This window comes from Scleropages formosus, chromosome 6 (genome assembly GCF_900964775.1).
Source record: "Scleropages formosus chromosome 6, fSclFor1.1, whole genome shotgun sequence".
NCBI lineage: Eukaryota > Metazoa > Chordata > Actinopteri > Osteoglossiformes > Osteoglossidae > Scleropages > Scleropages formosus.
The window spans coordinates 14,312,505-14,332,610 of NC_041811.1; the positions used below are offsets into that span (position 1 = coordinate 14,312,505).

Here is a 20,106-nt window from a genome sequence, read left to right on the forward strand (position 1 = left end):
TCGCCAGTGCCCATCACACGAGCTTTTACTCCCCATGGCAACGAGAGCGACATAGAAGACATGCAGAGACGCACGCACACACTCAGAGACAGATGCACGCATCCGAGCTGCTTGGGTAGGGAAGCTGTGAAATGCAGACTCCTGAGACCAGGAGAAGCTACCCTATGCTTGACAACACAGTTTGGGTCTCTAACCACAGGAAGCCCACACCACACTATTGGTCAAGGAAGGAATGATAAGGGACTTCATGAGCAACAGAAGCCCACAGCTACCAGTCACCAGTCTAGTGACACTACAAACATGAAATAACAAGGACATGCGCAGAGCCAACAAACAAGATAAAGTATGTGTCACTGGACTTATGCTTTAAAGGATGGTTTGTATTAATTACTCTGATTTATTATTGTGTTTTACATCAACCACAAAAGCTCGCATGTAACCCAAGCCACAAACAACACAAAGAAATTTTTACATTTTAACAATTTTTCAGGCTGACAGATGAGACTTACCCAATTGTTGTTACTGAGGTCTTCCCCTCTCCAGTAAATACACATCTAGCAGCAAGTTTATCTCCATACGCAACTTTAACAGGGTTCTGTGCCGGGTAAAATGCCTAAAATGATGTAAACAAAGGTCATCAAATACCGAAAATTTCCCCTAGTCACAAGCTTTTTCCCAAAATGAGTGTGACAGCCATAGAAAGACAGTAATTGAAAAAAAATCTTTGGGAATACAAATATCTGCACGTTGCATGCTGAACAATTTTAAAGGAAGAGCTCACTGTATATGGGAAATCTTCATACAGTTAATTGTAGTTAAAGAACATAACCATAATAGATACAACTATAAGAGACAAAATAAATAAAACAAATCAAGTAGACATATTACAAAACGTAACACTAAAGACAAACTGTATCTTTTATTAACTCATTTCATAAGTTTTACTTAATTCCCTAAGCACCACAACATTATTATTAGAATAGGCTCAATTTATATTTAGGCCTGGTTATCTAAATCTGCTCAATCTTATCACTTCCACTTTCCACTGAATGACTCCATGGCACTGCAGAGCATGTTTTACATAGCTGTCTAATCATTTGTCAACAGCTCATTCTGTGACTATGTAAAAATGCAGTTGAAGCTGCTTTGCCTCTAGAAAATTTTAAAAAATTATAATATTGGTAATGTAGAAGCGGGACATGTGCTCATAATGTCAAAGATTGCTGGTTCAGGTCCGAGAGGGGGCTATGTTTTTGTACCAAAAAGAAAGATAGCTAACCTAAATTGCTCCAGTAAAATACTTAATGGCATAAACAAGTAAAGCTAAAAGCTACTCTGAATAAAAGCACTGGCTAGGCAGTAAAACACTAAACAACAAATTGTTTTTCAAGATCTATTTGTTAAACACAGATCATATAGCCCATGCTATAACTTTAAGTGTGATAAGGGTTTCCAAAGATAAGAAATATTCCAACACACAATTTATGATGGGATGACTGCATGAGGGAACTTCGTTAATACCCAGTCCTCTGATTGTGTTAGACAATTTGTAGCTCAATGACAGCACCAAAACAGCATATCCTTTCAGGTGTTCTGGAGACAACTCCACTCTGAAGGGGCACTACTATGGAATCTGTTGTTGCTGCTACGAAGCAGTTGCAAAATACAAACCCTGCATGTTGAAGCATGACAAAGGATTACTGTAGCTCACTTACTAATTATGTGACCAGGATGACCAAAACACTGAAATAATCAATTTTGTTGGCACGTATCTCATTTAGTTAGCTATCTGTCTTGATTTTTTAAAGTCAACATATGGCCAGGTGTCACTCTGAATATCAGTGACACATTCTAATTGGGGGGGGGGCGCAGCGGGTTGGACCGGGTCCTGTTCTCTGGTGGGTCTCGGCTTCGAGTCCCACGTGGGGTACCTTGCGACGGACTGGCGTCCCGTCCTGGGTGTGTCCCCTCCCCCTCCAGCCTTATGCCCTGAGTTGCCGGGTTAGGCTCCGGCTCCCCGCGACCACGTATGGGACAAGCGGTTCAGACTGTGTGTGTGTGTGTGTGTGTGCGCGCGCGCATTCTAATTGGCTGGGCATGCCCGTCTGAAAGGATCACACTATAGGAACCAGGAGCATAACATTTTGGGGATTTTTTCTGTGGTTACGTGCCTGTGTACATAGAAGAAGATATATATTTTTAAGTGTATCTCAAACTGTATATGGTAAAACGCAGAATGCCTAATGTACCCTAGAGAGAACATCCTATGCTTTTACATAATACCACATGTTTCGGGGAGGGGTTTGGACAAGTTCCTAAAAAACCTAGAAAGTCCTTCAAATATCTTTTTGCTGTGTCTCAGAATGACAAGAGAAATTCCCAAGTACCTCCCACCAACCTTCATAAGAAACCTCAAAAAAATTAAACAAAAATACACTATAGTATAACATTTACCTACATGAAGACACTGCCATAAAAAACACTGCCATCATAACTGTCTCATAGTTCAACATAAGGGTATTAAACAAATATCATAATAATTGGTTGTAAAATTTAGTATAAGGTGTGATCTAGTTTCCATCCCTCCTAGACTGATGACACTATTTTGTCTCTTTGAGACTGAGAGACTGTAGCAGCTATGTATGAGAGGATAACTGATGTATCACATGCAGCATTAATGTCAAACAAAACAGGTTAAGCAGTTCCTACACAATCTCTGTTAAGAGACAGCACCTGGAAGCACACTGTATGTTACTGTGTTTTTGTCTGGTTGATGGACTCATGGCATCTTTTTAAAGCCACTAAGGGAAGGAGGAATATCACACAGTGGACACTGTTTCTTCTCCTACAGTAAGCAGAAGTAATAAACAGTAATAATGCTCTATGAGTAAAGACAGTTATGGTATCTTATGAACATGCAGTCCACAGATACCATACATGATGATAACCACTAAGCCACCCTGGGCAATGAGATTCTCTGGCATCCTTCTCCATGATGTGACTCTTGGATCATTAAGCTGCCGTTCAAGAAACAGCGTGAGCAGGACAGCACAAAGGCCCCGTTCGTGTCGATAATCTGTCTAATGTTCTTATGTGCTTAAGGCATTAACAGCAGGTGGCTTCCGATGAACGAGGCACCTTCTGGCCAAGGCACTGAGGCCAAGGACCGAGGTGGAGGGGGTTAACAGAAGGTAGCTGCCCCATGAGTGGTCCTTTTCAGAACAGACATTATGTTTTAATTCTCAGCCTGCACAGTTAACACAAACCTATCTCCCTTCCTTTACAATGTGGAATCCATGAGGCACACATCATTATTTTAACCAAAGATGTTTAAAGAGTAACACCATACCAATCACATGTACAGATATGGATGCTGGTAGCAATGAAGCCAGTTCATCCCCCCATTAAGACGCCAATCCCTTTGATGGTGCAGTGCCTGAGAAATACATGCAATGCTCCACAGGTTTCAGTGTTAAATAAACGCCTTTGATGTCCCATAAAAACCTTCCGATTACCATTGCCTTATTTCAGTAAGAAGCTTTCAGCTCCCAGTATGAATTGTCTACAAAGACTCACACATTGCTTTTGATGTGTTCTGCATATCACCGCTGAGAGACGTGTGTACTTGGCAGACAATTTTTTCTTAAAAAGTTGCAGTTAGGGTCAGTTTTTTGCATTTCACGGACATAACAAATATGGTCAGTCTACTCCGACTGCCATTTCTAATAGAAAATGACTGAGTGGGGCTACGATAGGCTATTTTCCATGCTGAATCTGTAGTATTTTTAAATACATAAATAAAATATCATTTTCAAAGTACTGAAGGTGCTAAAAGTTGTAAGGAATTGAAATACATAGATTCAAGATGTTCTTTTCTTTCAACTTCCCCCCCCCCCCGACATTTTATGCCCCGTTTGGCTGAAGAATTACTTACAGGATACAAGTGAATTACCTGTGGTAACTGTGGAGACTGTCGTCCAATCAGAGTCCACTGTCCATCACGAACCCGGTACCCACTGACAACTTTCCCTGTGTCCAGTGAAGATAGTTCAGAAGAATTTTAGATTGACTACAATGCTCACCATCTTTGTAAAATGTAAGTAACAGGAAACAACACCGTACAGTAAAACTGGTCCTCAGCAGCTCTTACCCAGCTGATGTGTATGGGTTCTGAAGGCAAACGGGTACATTGGGAAAAACCTGTAAGTGCATTCAATGTCTGCATTTGTCACTGTAGAGAAAAAAACAACATAATGAGCTTCTTGGATTCACCTTTGATCGCTGATCTAAAAATGCAGCATGTAAAGAACACAGAAGCGGTGTCAAGTAGCCATATTAATACTAAATGGCAGGGAAAGCCAATATTCTTCTAAATGAAATTGTAAGGCATGTAGACTTGACACTGGAAAAAAATCACTCATTTCAATTTCCCCATCAATAATATCTGCCCGACACACATCACCAGACAGGAAGATTGAATGAAGTCATTGTCAGTTTCTCTGCCTCTCCTTTTCACACTGAAAAATACCATTTTTTTCAGCAACTGCATGAACCAGCAATATTAGTACAGCTTCAAACTGTAGTAGTTCTTAGAGGATTTTTGTGATATAATGCACATGCTGTAAAGATGCTTCAAACACGCACCACTGAGGAAAAATTACCCCTTTACCTTTGTAATACTAGTTGCAATCTTGTGTAGTACCTTTGTTCATCCAGCTCTAAGTTTCATTTATTTTTTCAATTTAAAAACTTGCCTTTTAACCATAAAATATTAAAAAAACAATTATTCAGTTACAATGGGTCAATCATGTAATGTAAATTGAAAAATAACATAATTCATCGTGTTTGCCAAAATGCTAACAGTTAATTACAGCAGCCACCGCAAATGGTGCAGCAAACTTTACAAGTACAAGAAACAGTAAGTGGAAATAGCAATAAAAGCAACTATACCAGTGACTGCATTAAAATGGGCAGTGTGCTGGTGTTTTGAGCAGCAGGTACAATCCCACTTTCTACCACATCATGCTGTTAGAATTGTGACTCAGTACCACAAACACAAACTAAGCTCCTTTCTCTTAAGAAATACCTTCAATGAGGTCTGCATCATCTACAGCTCCCCAGCTTCGGCTATTTCTGTTAATAGATGTGCTCCCTTATACACCCCAAAAACTAAAAGAACCCACTACACAGTGGTCGTGTGCTCACCTCTTTTTCCTGGCAGAATTCTGGTGTTCTTGGACATCATGAGATATATTCCAGCAATGTAGGGCTGTCTAGGGGGAGGGGAAAAAAAAAAAAAAAAAACTATCTTCAACATTTGCTATCATTATAGCTTGAAAGTTTGTTAGAGCCCATAAAATAGACTATTCAGCAATGGCACAGCCATTTTTAACACAGCTTGCCCTGGAGGGTTGATTCTTTATAAAACATGGGAAACTCTCCTTGAATTTTTCCTTCAAAGTTATGCAGGAAAAATGCTACTGATGTAATGAACTGGCTCAGGTCACTGAAAAAATGCTACTTGCAATTGCTAGTTCATCAATAAAGACATCATGAACAGACTAATCTCCCTCAATCCCACACAATACTTATGCTAAAGAACATATTTCAAGTTGATTAGTCTGTCGAGATCAGTCAGAGTCGTACTGGAGAACAAAAAGGCCCATGGCTGTTGCCACAGCTGTAATTTTTACTCTACAAAATGCACTTCAACACTTCTGCCACACAGAAATCATTCAAGACCATTCAACACTACGATTAACGTAGGACATTGCATGAGGCAAGATGAAGGATACATCCAAGTATGAACTAACAATAAACAATACACTAACCATTCTTCACCGGAACCATTAGGTTAGTCATATACTGTGCAGTTTCCACTAAATTGACACAGCCATGTGAAAAATAACAGGAAAATCGTTAGTACAGTCAGTCCTCACTAGCATCCATACGATAACTACAATTAGAACATTTTTACTAAAATGGAGAACAAAGATTAAATTAGCAAAAACACAAGCCTTATGACAAAAAAGAGTCTCATCAGCTTCCTCTCAGAGTATAAAAATTAGGGAGGAGTGCATCAACATGGTACAGTACCCACCAGTCAATACTCATTTGAACAGTTTCTTATCTGAACTAACTAGCTATCTTTTAAACTCATGGGGCAGCTACCTTCTGTTGACCCCCTCCACCTTGGTCCTTGGCCTCTTTTAGCATCTTTGTACTCATCTTTTAAATAATCTACAGGATTCAGAATAAGGGTGTAAGGAGGCATTTCACCCAGTTCATTTTGAATTCACTTCTCTTTAGAGTGCTCACACACACACACACACACACACACACACACACACACACATATCATCTGAAACCACTTGTCCCATACGGGGTCGCAGGGATCCGGAGCCGAACCTGGCAACGCAGGGCGCAAGGCTGGAGGGGACACACCAAGAATGGGACGCCAGTCTGACACAAGGCACCCCAAGACCCACCGGAGAGCAGGACCCGGTGCAACCCGGTGCAACCCACTGCGCCATCACGCCCCCCATCCTCTTTGGAGTATTAAATATTAATTATTTTCATTGATCAACTTCATCTGCAATTACAAGATCATCGTAGAGGAAAGCAGGTTATGAAATTTTAGATAAAGTCTTGACCGGTTGTCTGCAGATGCACTTTACAGTATCTGAAGGGCCTGCTCTGTTCTGAACCTCTTTTATTTGCCCTTCTTAATATGAACCCACTGTATCTCTGTAGCTGGAAATAGTTGCTATTATTTTCTCTTCTCATTGGCCAGCTTTCTTTCAGCCTTTCATTGAGCTCTCATTCAACACTTTCCTTGATTGCCATGATAATGACATTATTGAAACCGTTTTCATTATTTTCCTCAGGACATGACGCATTTGTTATTCAATGTGGCAACTCCAAAAGAGATCAAATGCACCACAAATTAATCATTTTCTCTGTTGTCAGATAAGGGAGATAATTCACAAGAAAAAGAACTCTGAAAACAGTCTGTTTATCTTTATTTAAGGACCAATTTATCTGCATTTATGCTTCTGGCCTTCCCAGAGATGTCTTACTAAACCTCGCAGTATCAAAAGAATCGTAACACTTCGTGATAATGTGACCCACAGCAAGTAGCCACTTCTGCAGTTCTAGAATTTGTTTAACTACTCCATCATGCACAGTTAGATTGTGTTCTCTGTTAACCTATATGGACGACTACATTGTGCCCAAACCCCATGGAACAGACCTCAGAATCTGAAAACAGAGATTCTTACTCAGTGGAATCAAATGGCAATATTCTTTTTGCAGAACCTGCTCCATGACTCAAGTACTTCTAGTTAGCTATTTTTTATGCGTGCTATGTTTAAAAGCCTTCTATCATGCTAAAAATATTTATATCACTAAATGTCATGTTGTGAGAACATGCACAATGACAGGGACATTTAATAGTCATGAGACACTTACGGTTTGGAAGTCATTCTCAAGGTTACTCCTGAGCAGTCTCTATGGCCATCTGAAAACGTAAGCAGTAATGTGAGATTAAGTAATTTTTTTACAATTTTCTACTGCAGTGATTTAACAGAATTAAGATGTGTGTGATGCATTTTAAAAAAGTAAGGGGTAAATAAATATATTCTAGCAACAGTGTTCTGGACATTATCTGCTTCTGTTTGTATTATTTAGACTGCTATAGTATATAGACTTCTAATTTTTGAAAATTCTATTAAATAAAACAGGAACGTGAAAATTCTTAACACACACACACACACACACACACACACATTTTCAGAACCGCTTGTCCCATACAGGGTCACGGGGAACCGGAGCCTACCCGGCAACACAGGGCGTAAGGCCAGAGGGGGAGGGGACACACCCAGGACGGGACGCCAGTCCGTCGCAAGGCACCCCAAGCGGGACTCGAACCCCAGACCCACCGGAGAGCAGGACTATGGTCCAACCCACTGCGCCACCGCACCCCCTAAAATTCTTAACATTAACATTTTAATACTTATGAGGTTTTATTGTATAAAATGGGAAAGTAAATTAACAGCAACACTAAACATAACTTATATAATCTGTCTGATAAAAATCATATACAAATAATGTGCCAATTAAGTGACTACATAGCTGTACGTAACTATACCGCTTCACATAATTAAAATATTTTTTTAAATTATACTGAACGTACAATGCAAACATAAACAGATCCATTAGAATGTTTCCCTTCAGAAATATACCTAGAATCATATAAGCATCTAAAAATCTAAATCCTGCAGTGTAAATTCACAGCTCGCAACTCACAGACATCACCCACAACACAAACACAAACACACACACACACACACTTTCTGAACCGCTTGTCCCACACGGGGTCACGTGGAGCCGGAGCCTAACCCGCCAAGTCGGGGAGTAAGGCTGGAGGGGGAGGGAACACACCCAGGATGGGATGCCAGTCAGTCGCAAGGCACCCCAAGCAGGACTTGAACCCCAGACCCACCAGAGAGCAGGACCCGGTCCAACCCACTGTGCCACCGGGCCCCCCGCTACAGCAAAAACATTAAGGCCTTAATATCAGTCTTGTGTTTCCATCTGACTTCTCAGCAGACACCAATCATTGAATTTTGACAAAACACAGGACACTGTTGTCTGATCGTGCCATTGTTGTTCTGTCTCATTGCTGATGTAGTCAGGATGTCTGCAAGCAGCCCCCATACTTTACATAAATAAAACATTCTTCCATCATAGCCCTTTACTGTACAAGGCTACTCCCAGCAAGTAGACTGCCAATGAGGATCCCTAACTGAAGATTCAAACTGGGAAGCTAAACATCAGGATGCTGCACATACGCGTGATGAACACAAAAAATACATGAGCATCCTCAGTGATGAGAATGTAAAGCTAATGGCAACACAGCTTTATAGTTCCTGACTAATGAGAACTGGAGCCATAAGGACTCCTGCAAAAGCAGGAAAAACTCCTGATGGTATTCCAACATAGGATACTCATCTGCAAGGGCAAAAAACATAGCTGTCTCCTATCTTAGATTAGTTTTAATGAATCTACCAAAAAAAAAAAAAAAAAAAAAAAAAAAAAAAAAAAAACAACAGCATAAAAATTCCACATTAGTTTGTTTTTAATTTACTGCTCTGCTCACCTCTAAAAGCGTTGACATCCCCATAATGAATTTGCAGCACAAAGTGAGTAATTGTTGTATCACCTCCGACTTTAAAACCGACATCTACAGAAAGGAAAGCAAAAAGAGGTTTAATTAAATGCCAACGAGCTTTTCTCATACAAAGGAAGCTCACTGGAGAGCAATTACAAACACAACAGGTAAGCCTTTGCAATAAGAGCCAACGTCACATCTAATAGGCCAAGTCTTTGTGGAAAGACTTACCTTTGGGTAACTTTGTAGGTGGTGCATTTCTGGCCCAAGCATAGATGATTTTTGGATCATATCTGCAGGGTCCTCGCTCAATTCCACACTCCCTGACAGGCCAAACAATGTTGTTTAGTTTGTCCTCATTCATTTTTAGCACATATATAGCTAACTTGGTAGCTGTAGACTGTACTAATTTCTTCAAAGCAATTGTACCGAGAACCACATCAAAACAAACTATTAAATGTTTGCAGCACCTCACAATCATAAGAGGAAGATGGATGTATTTATAGAAAAGCAAATGGAAAAAAGAGAAGCACATTTCTTGCGAAACAGTTTACTCAGAGTTCTGAATTTGTATGGATCCTGTTATATCATGTATGGCAACCTAAAAGGTTGCAGCTGTTTTCCACGAATCTCTGCTGATTTGAATGTGACTGGTTTGTACTCACTGTCAGGGAACACTGCTTTCCTGACAACTCTTTGTTCAAGCTTTACAATCAATCATGTAAATTTTTCTAAATAAATACTGGCTCAGTTGCGTCTAACCAAGCTAAAACATAGACTCTGCTTAAATGGCTATAAACATTCTGAAGAAAAACAAGTTGTAACTTTAACACAATAAAACGTTACTTTTACCACTCATTCCAGACATTTCCACAGTGGTACTCTTACTTATTCTGTGACCCCTCATTCATACTCAAGACATTATTTTTGAGGGCCTTTCAAGCCCTTTGTGGGTTTTACTTTCATTTTCAAATAATAATTGTAAATGTAGGAATTCTTTCCTATATAATAGACAACAGGATTTAAGCCACTGCCTAACGCTCTGAATGGGTTATATTATGTACTAAAAATAAAAAGTGAGGGATTTAATTAAAATGGAGACAAAAAAGCAGAATTCTTTGTATGAGAGTAAGCGTCAAATATTATTAACAAGGTGCTGAAACAAAAATTGTATGAAAAACACAAATTTAATTTTAACCATCCTTTTTAACCATCCTCTCGTTCATTGCCAAGCCTGTGACGAATACGGAGGGGAAAAGCCCCAAGGGTCAGTTCTGTGAATCCCTGTTGTCTAGGTGGCAGCTGTTGCCATAGTAACTGGCAAGTTTATTACTGCAAGTGTGACTAAAGGCTCATTCCATGCTGGAGACAAAACAGCCACCCAACATATTAGGTAGCTGTATAACACAGGGAAGTGTCCAAGCATTCACAGTGCTTTTCTGTATGGAAGAATGCCACAAGAGATAGAACTGTATTCGATTCTTCAATATAATCTATTTAAATGTGTGTTTCATTTGTTTGAAAAACAAGTCATAAATTTTGTATGTACATTTGATAAAAATGATAAAAGATACAAGAAAACAGTGGTGATGGACTTCAAAACAAATAGTTGTATTTACAGTGATGCAAAATGTTAATTGTCAATTATTCACAAAAAGGAATTTATGGTAGGTCTTAGGGAATGGACCACAAGACCATGTGCAAGTGTAAACAATTTGTATTTATATATAACAAAATGTATTTCACTGCTTTCTATAATGACAGCTGGAAAGTAGGAAGGATACTGGATCCAATGTGTAACCTACCAGTAGGAATCGGTGGAAGCAGGACTGTTGCAGCCATATAGGAGCATGTGGTGGGCTGTGTCCATACTGGCATGCGGCATGAAGTCCACTAGAGAAGGAGGTTATAAATGTTAGCTCAGCCCTACTGGTCTGCTTGGAACAGAAAGCCACCATGCAGATAGGGAAATACACATTTGACTTTTTTCATGCCACACATACCCACATTCCATATTCCTGTGTGCTCAAAACCGTGTAGAATTCTAAACTTGTAAAAAAGTTAAAACTTTTAGAATGCACTCGAATTTGTTTGATCAGGAAACAGGTACTGTGGGCCTGCGTTGTGTCTTTACATCTCCCCTGTCACACAGAGAGGGAGAAATGCTGACAGATAGGCGATTTCATTTCCATATCAAAGTGATCGGCACCTACAGGGTTGAACCTGCGTTCCCAGAATATCTGATGCGGAAGATGAATAATGCAGGAGGTTTCCTGAAGAGGGGAGTACAGAAGCCTTCGAGCGCATCTCTGAGCCCACAGAGAGGTGTATGTGGGTGTGGGAGTGCTTTGTGCACACTTGCTTTTGTTTGTCCTGGGAGCTGCACCACTCCCAACCAAAGCGTCAGGTGCCATTTTAATCTGACACAACTTCAGAGAGCTGTAACTGGTGAAATCCTTGCGCATGAAGCTGACGCCAAACTTGGCTTCACTGCAGTAGACCGCATCCCATAAGCAGGCCGCAAGCACCCTGGCATCAGTTACTGCAAAATGGAGTCTTAACACAGCCAGCCATCCTCTTGGGTGCTTGCGACACTGGTGAGGGCACACCCAGAGTCAACACTGTGGTTCAATATCTACTCTTCGGCAACAACAGCTACTCGGTTTCATCATCTTCAGATATGACTCAGTGCAATAAACCTGTTGATACTGCAATTTAAGGGGTTTGATCAAAAAACCCTAATAGGTCGTCTGTTATTTAGTGGTCAGTCTAGACTATTAACAATGGGCATTTTTGTGAGAGTACTTTTAATTTATCTAAAAAAAAGTCATTTAAGTTCTTAGAATTTATCAGCTCCCAGTCTGAGAAAAACTTTTCATCATGGACATTGTACAAACCTAATATGTACCTAATAAAGTCTTGTTAACAAAAAGGTATGGTTTCACAGATATCAGCCAGTAAGCTAAATGAAACTGACAACTGCAGAGAGATTCTGAATAACAAATAAATGTCCAAAATGAATTTTAAAGATTGCAATAATTAAACAATTTGTCGTAAGTTATTCAAAATGTGTCAAAATGTGCGTTCTTCCCAGAAGTAACAATACTTTTAAACCAATCTTTCATCATGCTCCTACCATAGAAAAATGTAAATTAATTTGTATGAAGAGACAAGAGCTTTTTTCAAGGCCAAAGCATATACTGCTAAACCATCCACAATGCCTCTAAGTTCATGTTGATTTTACGGTTAACAAGACACGTAGGATTTTCTGAATGGCATATCTCGAGTTCCCCCCCTTTTTATTTATTTATTTTTTTTAAACTCATCACAACCAAAATCAAAATCTATGGCAACAAACAGCTGCTTCGCAGCCCAGAGAGCAGTACAGAGAGAATGCTTCACTTTCTTAATTAGGGCCATGATTCCATCCCAACAGCCACAATGCAAATGAAGTAACATGCATTTCATCAATGGGGAAACAACCAGACGGCTGGGGCTGCTGGTGCTGGATGGTATCCCTGAAACGGTCGTTGTGAAGCTGAAAGTGACAGATGGTGCCCACTCCAATGTAACGGTGGCAGGACCGTCCCAGGTCCAGAGCAGATGCGTTTGAACAAGCACGCTGACCGATATCCAAGCATATATACAAGTGACTAAACTGCACACGTAACTACAGACAAAAATACCAAGCCCATAATTTAATTCCCACATCTTCTACTGCCAAATGAAGCAATACCAATACAGCAGATTAGATGGCTAAAGAAACGCTCAAACACGTGTTCTTAATGGGATGGGTGAAGCAAATTGGCCATAGTCATTTATTAGGAAAAAAAAAAACAAGAATGATAAACTGTAGTGTGAGCCAGTGAAGACTTGTTTACATTTTACATATTAAATTAAGGGGGGAGTGCGGTGGCACAGTGGGTTGGACCACAGTCCTGCTCTCCGGTGGGTCTGGGGTTCGAGTCCCGCTTGGGGTGCCTTGTGACGGACTGACGTCCCGTCCTGGGTGTGTCCCCTCCCCCTTCTGGCCTTACGCCCTGTGTTACCGGGTAGGCTCCGGTTCCCCGTGACCCCATATGGGACGAGCGGTTCTGAAAATGTGTGTGTGTGTGTGTATTAAATTAAGCAAATATGGCAATAGTAAGGATCTCGTTCCACAGGGCATGCTGCTACATCTATGAATTTTTTAACTGTACTATATTTGGTGCTGTTCAGTTGCACTGTCTGCATTTGTTTAACGGATTAAATACCAATGTGTTTCACTGTGCCTCCAAATCCATTAAACAAGAGCCGGAAAGTGGGAAAAAAATATTTTTCCTATTGACAAAGATTAAGAACAAATCGCTATGTTTCCAGAGTGCCAAGACTCCCAACAACTGAAATGGCAAGGGATTTGCGGTTTGAAGATGAAAAATCAAACACTGTATCACAATACCGGCCAGCTGTCTGATACAGAAAAAGGGGAAAAAAGCTACATTTAGTAAAATTAAACTTTAAAAAAAAAAAAAACATAAAGCACTATGCTAGTATGTTGGCACACAGATTTTACTGATAAGAAGTCCTGGCTCTGGCATTAAACCCTCACATAGAACTGTGCTAAAATTATTTATGACTGGTTACCTCAATACAGCTACTATGTATATTGAGTTGTTTTACTTCATCCTTGTCTTGACCAGAAGAGCCAAGAATCCTAAAATATACGGCAGATTTTACACACTTGTTATATGCCACTGCAGATGTAAAAACAAAACAAAATGTCTGGGGTCTCACATCACTATAAAATTAAAAACAGTATCTGGCAATTTCCTCATACGCATGGTATAATGTGGCACTCAGAAGTCATCCAGTCAAAAAATGTCAGACACAGCATCTTCGTTTGGGTACAGGATGTTAACAGCAACTTTTTTTTGTTAGATGACATACATTTATTCATTTAGCTGACACTTTTCTCCAAAGCAACTTACAAGGTTAAGCTACTCACAGGTACTTTACCCATTTGGACAGCTGGGTAATTTTACTGGAGCAATTTTAAGGTAAGTACCTTGCTCAAGGGTACTATCGCTGGAGGTGAGATTGAAACCTATGACCTCTGGATCCAAAGGCAGCAGATCTAACCACTTTGCTACCAGCTACCCCATAACATATTTCCAACAAAAACGGTAAAATGATTAAAACGGATTTTTAAAAAACCTGATAAACAGGGATACTGTGGAACAGGTATGTCTTGCAGTATTACTCTTAAAACTCTGTACACAGGCTGACACCATAAACATTCAAGTCAACTAAAATTCTTCTAGTCCAGCTATCATCTTCACGTTGAAACCACTTCATCTGCTTTATCTTCCACGTTTTTGTTTTTTGTACCATTAGACAGTCATGACTAATGGAATTATTTTTGGATACTCACCTATATAGGAGGCCCTCTCCGTAGGCACTTTTATGGCCACACACAAGTAGGACTCTGACTGAAAAAACACAGATACCATTTAAAATAATCATTCAAAAAATTCAATAAAAGGAAGTGCAAGAATTTAGGAAGTATTTGAATAATACATCAGTTTCACACTATCCAGCAGATTGCTACAGTATGTCAAACAGCTGAATTTGCCCTTACAGAAAATTAATCTTCACTTGAAAAATGCTTGAAATTTATAAGGAATGGTTGCAATGGTATACTAGTTCTGTAACATTTAAACACATGCTGTATTTCATCTCTCTTTGGGACACTGGAATAAAGGTATAAACAGGCAACAAATAGGAATTTGCATGGAAAACTGCGGAGCACTGTAAGGCTCACTCCACAACTGCAATTGTGTGGCTGTCACATGTCAGACAAAGTCAATATTTGCCCAGTGAAATGGTAAAAAGAGCCCCTTAATGAGATGATTTATGGCTCAGCACACACGTCAAAAAACAGTTTTCCCAACCCATCTCAGTTTCAGGTCAGTCAGGAGATGCTGTTAAGTTTCACAAGCTGAAAATTGCACAACGCAGAGAAATGTGTCTTTGAGAAAATTTCTAATCTGTTAATTGTCCCTGACACAAAGCTGTATCCAGTCATGGCTTTTCTTCCCACAAACAGCTCTCATAAACTGCACCCTGATGAAACACGTACAGCAGCTGCACATGCCATGCAATGTTTATCACACAAACTGCCCAGCATGTAACATGCTGACACTTTTACCCAGAGGGAGGAGGGAATATCAAAACAAGAAACACCCCCCTTCTGTACTTATAAAGTAACACAATTATAAGGAGAATGACAGGAAATAATTTAGTGAAGGCTGATGGCTTTCGCTTGCCATGTATCCTTTTATTTCCTGTTTAGCAGTACATGACTATATCTGTTAAGCTCCTCTGATTTCTCTACTATAATGACACTACACAATCAAACCTGTGACAACATAGTTAACTATTTTTTCTGGACACTACCATGTATAAGGAACATAATTTAAATGCTGTGCAGGTAAAGGGATCCTACGATTAAGTGTTTATGTGTAGGTGAAGAATCTCACCTGAGACTATTTAACAACCCTTTAATGTTAATTACCCATCATAAATTATGGTAGACCCTACAACCATCAAAAAGTGAAGCACAACCTATATGTCAATAATATTTCTGGACAAGACTGTTTGCATGACATTTTAGTCAGCTGCAGATCTATTTGATGACATTTAAAAGGCAACAAGTTATAGATGATTAGATTATAATATTATATTATATTGATTATAATATTAATATTATAATCAATTGCAATGCTGTGTACGTGTACAGGTTATTAGCATTTCATACCCATTATTTGGGGATCTCTAGAAAAACTGAACCACATATTGTGTCATCGTATTTCTCAAAACAGAGTCAAGATACCAACTCTTCCATCCAAGGTATTCATCTTTCACACTTCTCAGAATAACAATAACTTTAGCTGCCTACTTAAGTAGCAGCATTTAGCATTTTTACACAAGGAATTTAGCAATGGTTGAGGGTCTAGCAACATTCTTCAATGTCTCCTATTCCTTCACTAATTCCAAAAGGATTGAAAAAAACAGGCTGACAAAACAAATTACCGAATGCATCCAAATGAGTCAACATATATGTAAAATCATTTGAAATTATACCCTTGGCCTCCAGAAAAGGGTTTGTAGCATGATTCAAAGTCACCGCATTACTTAAGCTGACCAGTAAAGTTTAAATCTTGTTTTCGTGGGATGTTACGGCCATGTAATCCTTTCAGCAAAGTTATCAGCCTGCGACTCTGATGAATCATTCGCAGATGACTCATGGACCTGCACAGAGAATAATAATAACTCGCCCTTTCTGCGCTGCCTCTAACAACTTCCATACACCACGGAACCGTCAGGGATTCAAGGAGTCGGAGCTTCATTTACGTAACTTGTCCTTAGCAGTCTGTCTCCTTCTCCTGCTTTCTCTCTCACGTACTACTGCTTTAGTCAAGGCCAGTGAGCTGCTTTCAAGACACTTCATAGCAGAAATTCAATAGGACATGGCTGGAAAAAGCCACACGGTGCTAAGGCATGGAAAACAATTAGGCCTATCTGTAACAGTGACTCACTCCCTCACTAATGACTAAATCATAGGAGAATCAATAATCTGTGCACAAATACTGAAAGAAAGACACGTCAGTTCTCCTCGTTACAACACTGCTGGGAAGCAACACAAGAAGACCATAAGGATTATATTATTTCAGTATCATTCCATTTCATGACACTCTACAGAAGTTACTACAAATTTCTGATTAAGTCCACATTCCAGCAGAAAAGTCATGATGAAAGAATCCTAGCAACAAAACAAACACTGCATACATTTCAGCAAATCTTCTTGACATAAGATCATTAAAAGCTGTCCTTATAGCAAATCACTCTTGGGTTAATTTAACATTCTGCATGCTTTCACCTGACCTACTCTCTAACTTTACTCACAATAACTATTTTCCTTCATTCATTCAGGAAGAAGAGTTCAAGCAATTCACAAAACATAAAACCAACTATCCTAAAAGTCAGATTTTCTTCACTGCAAAAGCAGAAAGCATGCAGAGCAGCTGAATTTCAGACACTTTTTTGTGTTCACGGGACTCACCGCAGTTGGAATGACCCCAGGCATACGAATATCCATAGAGAAATTGTTGGAATTAGGCAGCAAGACCGGCTGTGTTGTCCTTGGACATTCGTTAGGAAGTGACCAGGCATTTTCCTGATACCTACCCAACATAGGGATTCTCATCATAATTTGTAACATAACTCAAAACAGAGATATCTGAAATACAGCACAAAAAGCACTAAAGTACATGAACTGGCACAGGCTTCGTAATGAATTAACGTATTTTAATGAAAATATTAGCATTAGCTATGTGTTGCACTGGTAAATGTAATTAATTTTGCTATTACAAAGATATAACAGATGAATTACAAGATGCAAAAAAGTTCCCTTAAATGTCTGATTTCATGCATATATTGTGTACATATTCATACATGTACATACATATATGGATGTATGTACTGTAAAAAAGAAATAAAATAATTTACAGAAGAATACACTTCGATTGACATGCACATGCCTTAAGAATAAGTTAGAATTCTTCTTTAACTTTAGAGATATCATATTTAAATATCGCACACATTGTCACATAAGGCAGTATGCATTCAATCGTATGTACCGGTTCAAACCCCACTAAAAAGTACCTTTAATACAGAATCTAACCAAAACACAAGCAATGGTAGGGTGGTGAATTCTTAAATACCTCAGACTAATAAACCTTCAGCATGTGAGGGACTTCATTTGCATTTTAGAAAGATCCATAAAATCCTACCTTTTAATCCGGGAAAGTGGATTTCTGACACCTAGACTATGGCTTTGACAGACGAGGGTGAAAAAGAGCGTGTAGCGGACGAGTGCTCCCATGCTGTGTGCTAGTTGCCAGCCTGGTGCGGGAAGAAGAACAGGCAGCGCGGCTCCTCTCAGCTGTGGACCTGACACGCAGGGGACCCGAGCACTACAAGCAGCATTAATCCAGCACCCTGGCTTCAAAGGCTCAGGCTCTCTGCAGTCCGTGTGCAGGGGGTAAAGGGAGGGCTCTTTTGTTTTCCCCTTTTGATCTGTAAACAGCGGCGGGACTCCCCTCCGCCCACCCTCACCTTCCTCTCAAACACACCGCTGCTGTCACAAGCACACCACGCTGACTTTTCCACGCTTCTTAATGCTGGTGTCCAGTGAAGGCAATGAAGATGCAACGTGACAGCTTGGCTGCTACAGCCTTCCCAGAGCTTCTACCACCTCTTCGTGCGTGGGGGGAAACCACGCACACAAAAAATCTGTAGGCTATCACTCCCCTGTCAGGCTGCTCAGCATATCACAGTTCCGGCATCAGTCTTCATTCAGAACCTGATGTAAAAAGAAAAGAGGGAGAGAGAGAGAGAGAGAGAGGGAGAAGCAGACAATGCATAAGTAATGCTGTTGACGTTAGTTTGTCTTTAGCAAAAGTAAACTGGGGATTTACAGCATTCCATTTTATCACAAGGGAGAAAGCAAACCCAGAAGTGGAGTAGCACTCCCACCAATGCCATAAACATCCAGCCTGCTTTTTCTGTCCTCTTCCTGGCTTTCTTTCATTAAAAATGTATAAACACAGTCTGCAGTGCCGTATAATGCATGGTAGCCACGACGTGGAAACCAGGAGCCAGTTGGTGACACATAAACGAAAAGGAGGAGAAAACATCTTCAGACAAGCTCAGTAATCCAATAAGGGCTTCTTCAGCACAGCAAAGAGGATTCCCAGCATGAGGGAATACAGATGTTCACCAGTAGGAGCACAAGGAAGACACTGCCGAGAGATTCGCAAGAGTCTTGTGGTGTACGATTAGCACATCATCCTAAAATGCTTTAAAAATAAACTAAATGTCCGCATTAAAAATATCAGTCTTAGAGCACCAACTGAAAATCTCCTGTTTTTAAATAACATCGTTGCTTACGAAAGGATTACACATTGGCTGTTACTGAATCACATACTGCTATTCTCTGACAATGGAGCAAATATAACAAGAACAAAATTTTAAGTTAAAACAGTGACATTTAAATGCAAAGAACATAATGCGCACAGTATAATTATGTGATGGATCATTTTAAAAATAAATATTATGATAAAAGTCACTGCTAAAATAAGAATTTAGAGCAGATGAAACATTCTTCACATCCGTGAAGCTTCCTTGCCTTGATCTACTGGGTCATCCATCTTTTTTAGGTTCGCCAGGTCTATTTCTGTTACAAATTATTTTGCTTCCTTGCAAGGAACATCAATATAACATATTGATCAATAGCGAACCACTGAGTCCCAGTAAATCATGCACAGTTCTCTGTCACCAGCGGCATGCACACATTTGTAAACAGCAGGATAGAACTGCTATGCGTTCCTAAGCGTAATGCCTGATCATGCGAAACCCAGAGAAACCGCTGTGTAATTTATGGTCTGGGAGACAAAGCCTTTATATACTGCTGCAGTACTGCTAACAATATGTACCCACAAATATGTATTATAATACTGTATGTGTTGTTTGAAAAATAATCAGCCTCCGGTCACTGGAATTTTTTTTTATTTCTTTTGGATATTCTGCTTGTGTCATGATTAGTCTCCAGTTTAGGCTTTTTAGACATGTCTACTGTACAGATGAAAAAATCCCACTATCACTACCAGAAGTAACAGAAGGAAGAGAGACTGTATTTTCAACTACACTTTAAGTTAGGAATTCCAGCAGTTATTTATTACACCACATTTCATATGATGTAACAGCCTCAAACGTGTGCCATTGCATAGGTATACATGTTTTCTTAACCCTTTTTCAACAGGCGTCTAAATGCATGCATTTTCTAACTCTTCATAAATAGCTCAAATCCACATCATGTGAAAAGGTATTCTACT

At 39.7% G+C, this 20,106-nt stretch overlaps 1 protein-coding gene across 4 annotated transcripts in view; it reads right to left on the reverse strand.

The window, feature by feature from the left end:
• Window positions 1–20,106, reverse strand: part of pam (peptidylglycine alpha-amidating monooxygenase) — a 57,105-nt gene that overhangs the window by 21,130 nt on the left and 15,869 nt on the right. For all 4 annotated transcript variants that reach the window (XM_018744811.2, XM_018744815.2, XM_018744814.1 and 1 more), the window contains exons 2-12: window positions 18,004–18,575; window positions 17,274–17,394; window positions 14,583–14,640; window positions 10,978–11,065; window positions 9,404–9,495; window positions 9,161–9,244; window positions 7,471–7,519; window positions 5,206–5,273; window positions 4,151–4,231; window positions 3,953–4,029; window positions 510–613 (exon numbers count right to left, since the gene is read on the reverse strand). In XM_018744811.2, coding sequence (XP_018600327.1) covers window positions 510–613; window positions 3,953–4,029; window positions 4,151–4,231; window positions 5,206–5,273; window positions 7,471–7,519; window positions 9,161–9,244; window positions 9,404–9,495; window positions 10,978–11,065; window positions 14,583–14,640; window positions 17,274–17,394; window positions 18,004–18,095 — 914 coding nt within the window. In that variant the 5' untranslated portion in view covers window positions 18,096–18,575. The remainder of the gene's footprint in view (window positions 1–509; window positions 614–3,952; window positions 4,030–4,150; window positions 4,232–5,205; window positions 5,274–7,470; window positions 7,520–9,160; window positions 9,245–9,403; window positions 9,496–10,977; window positions 11,066–14,582; window positions 14,641–17,273; window positions 17,395–18,003; window positions 18,576–20,106) is intronic.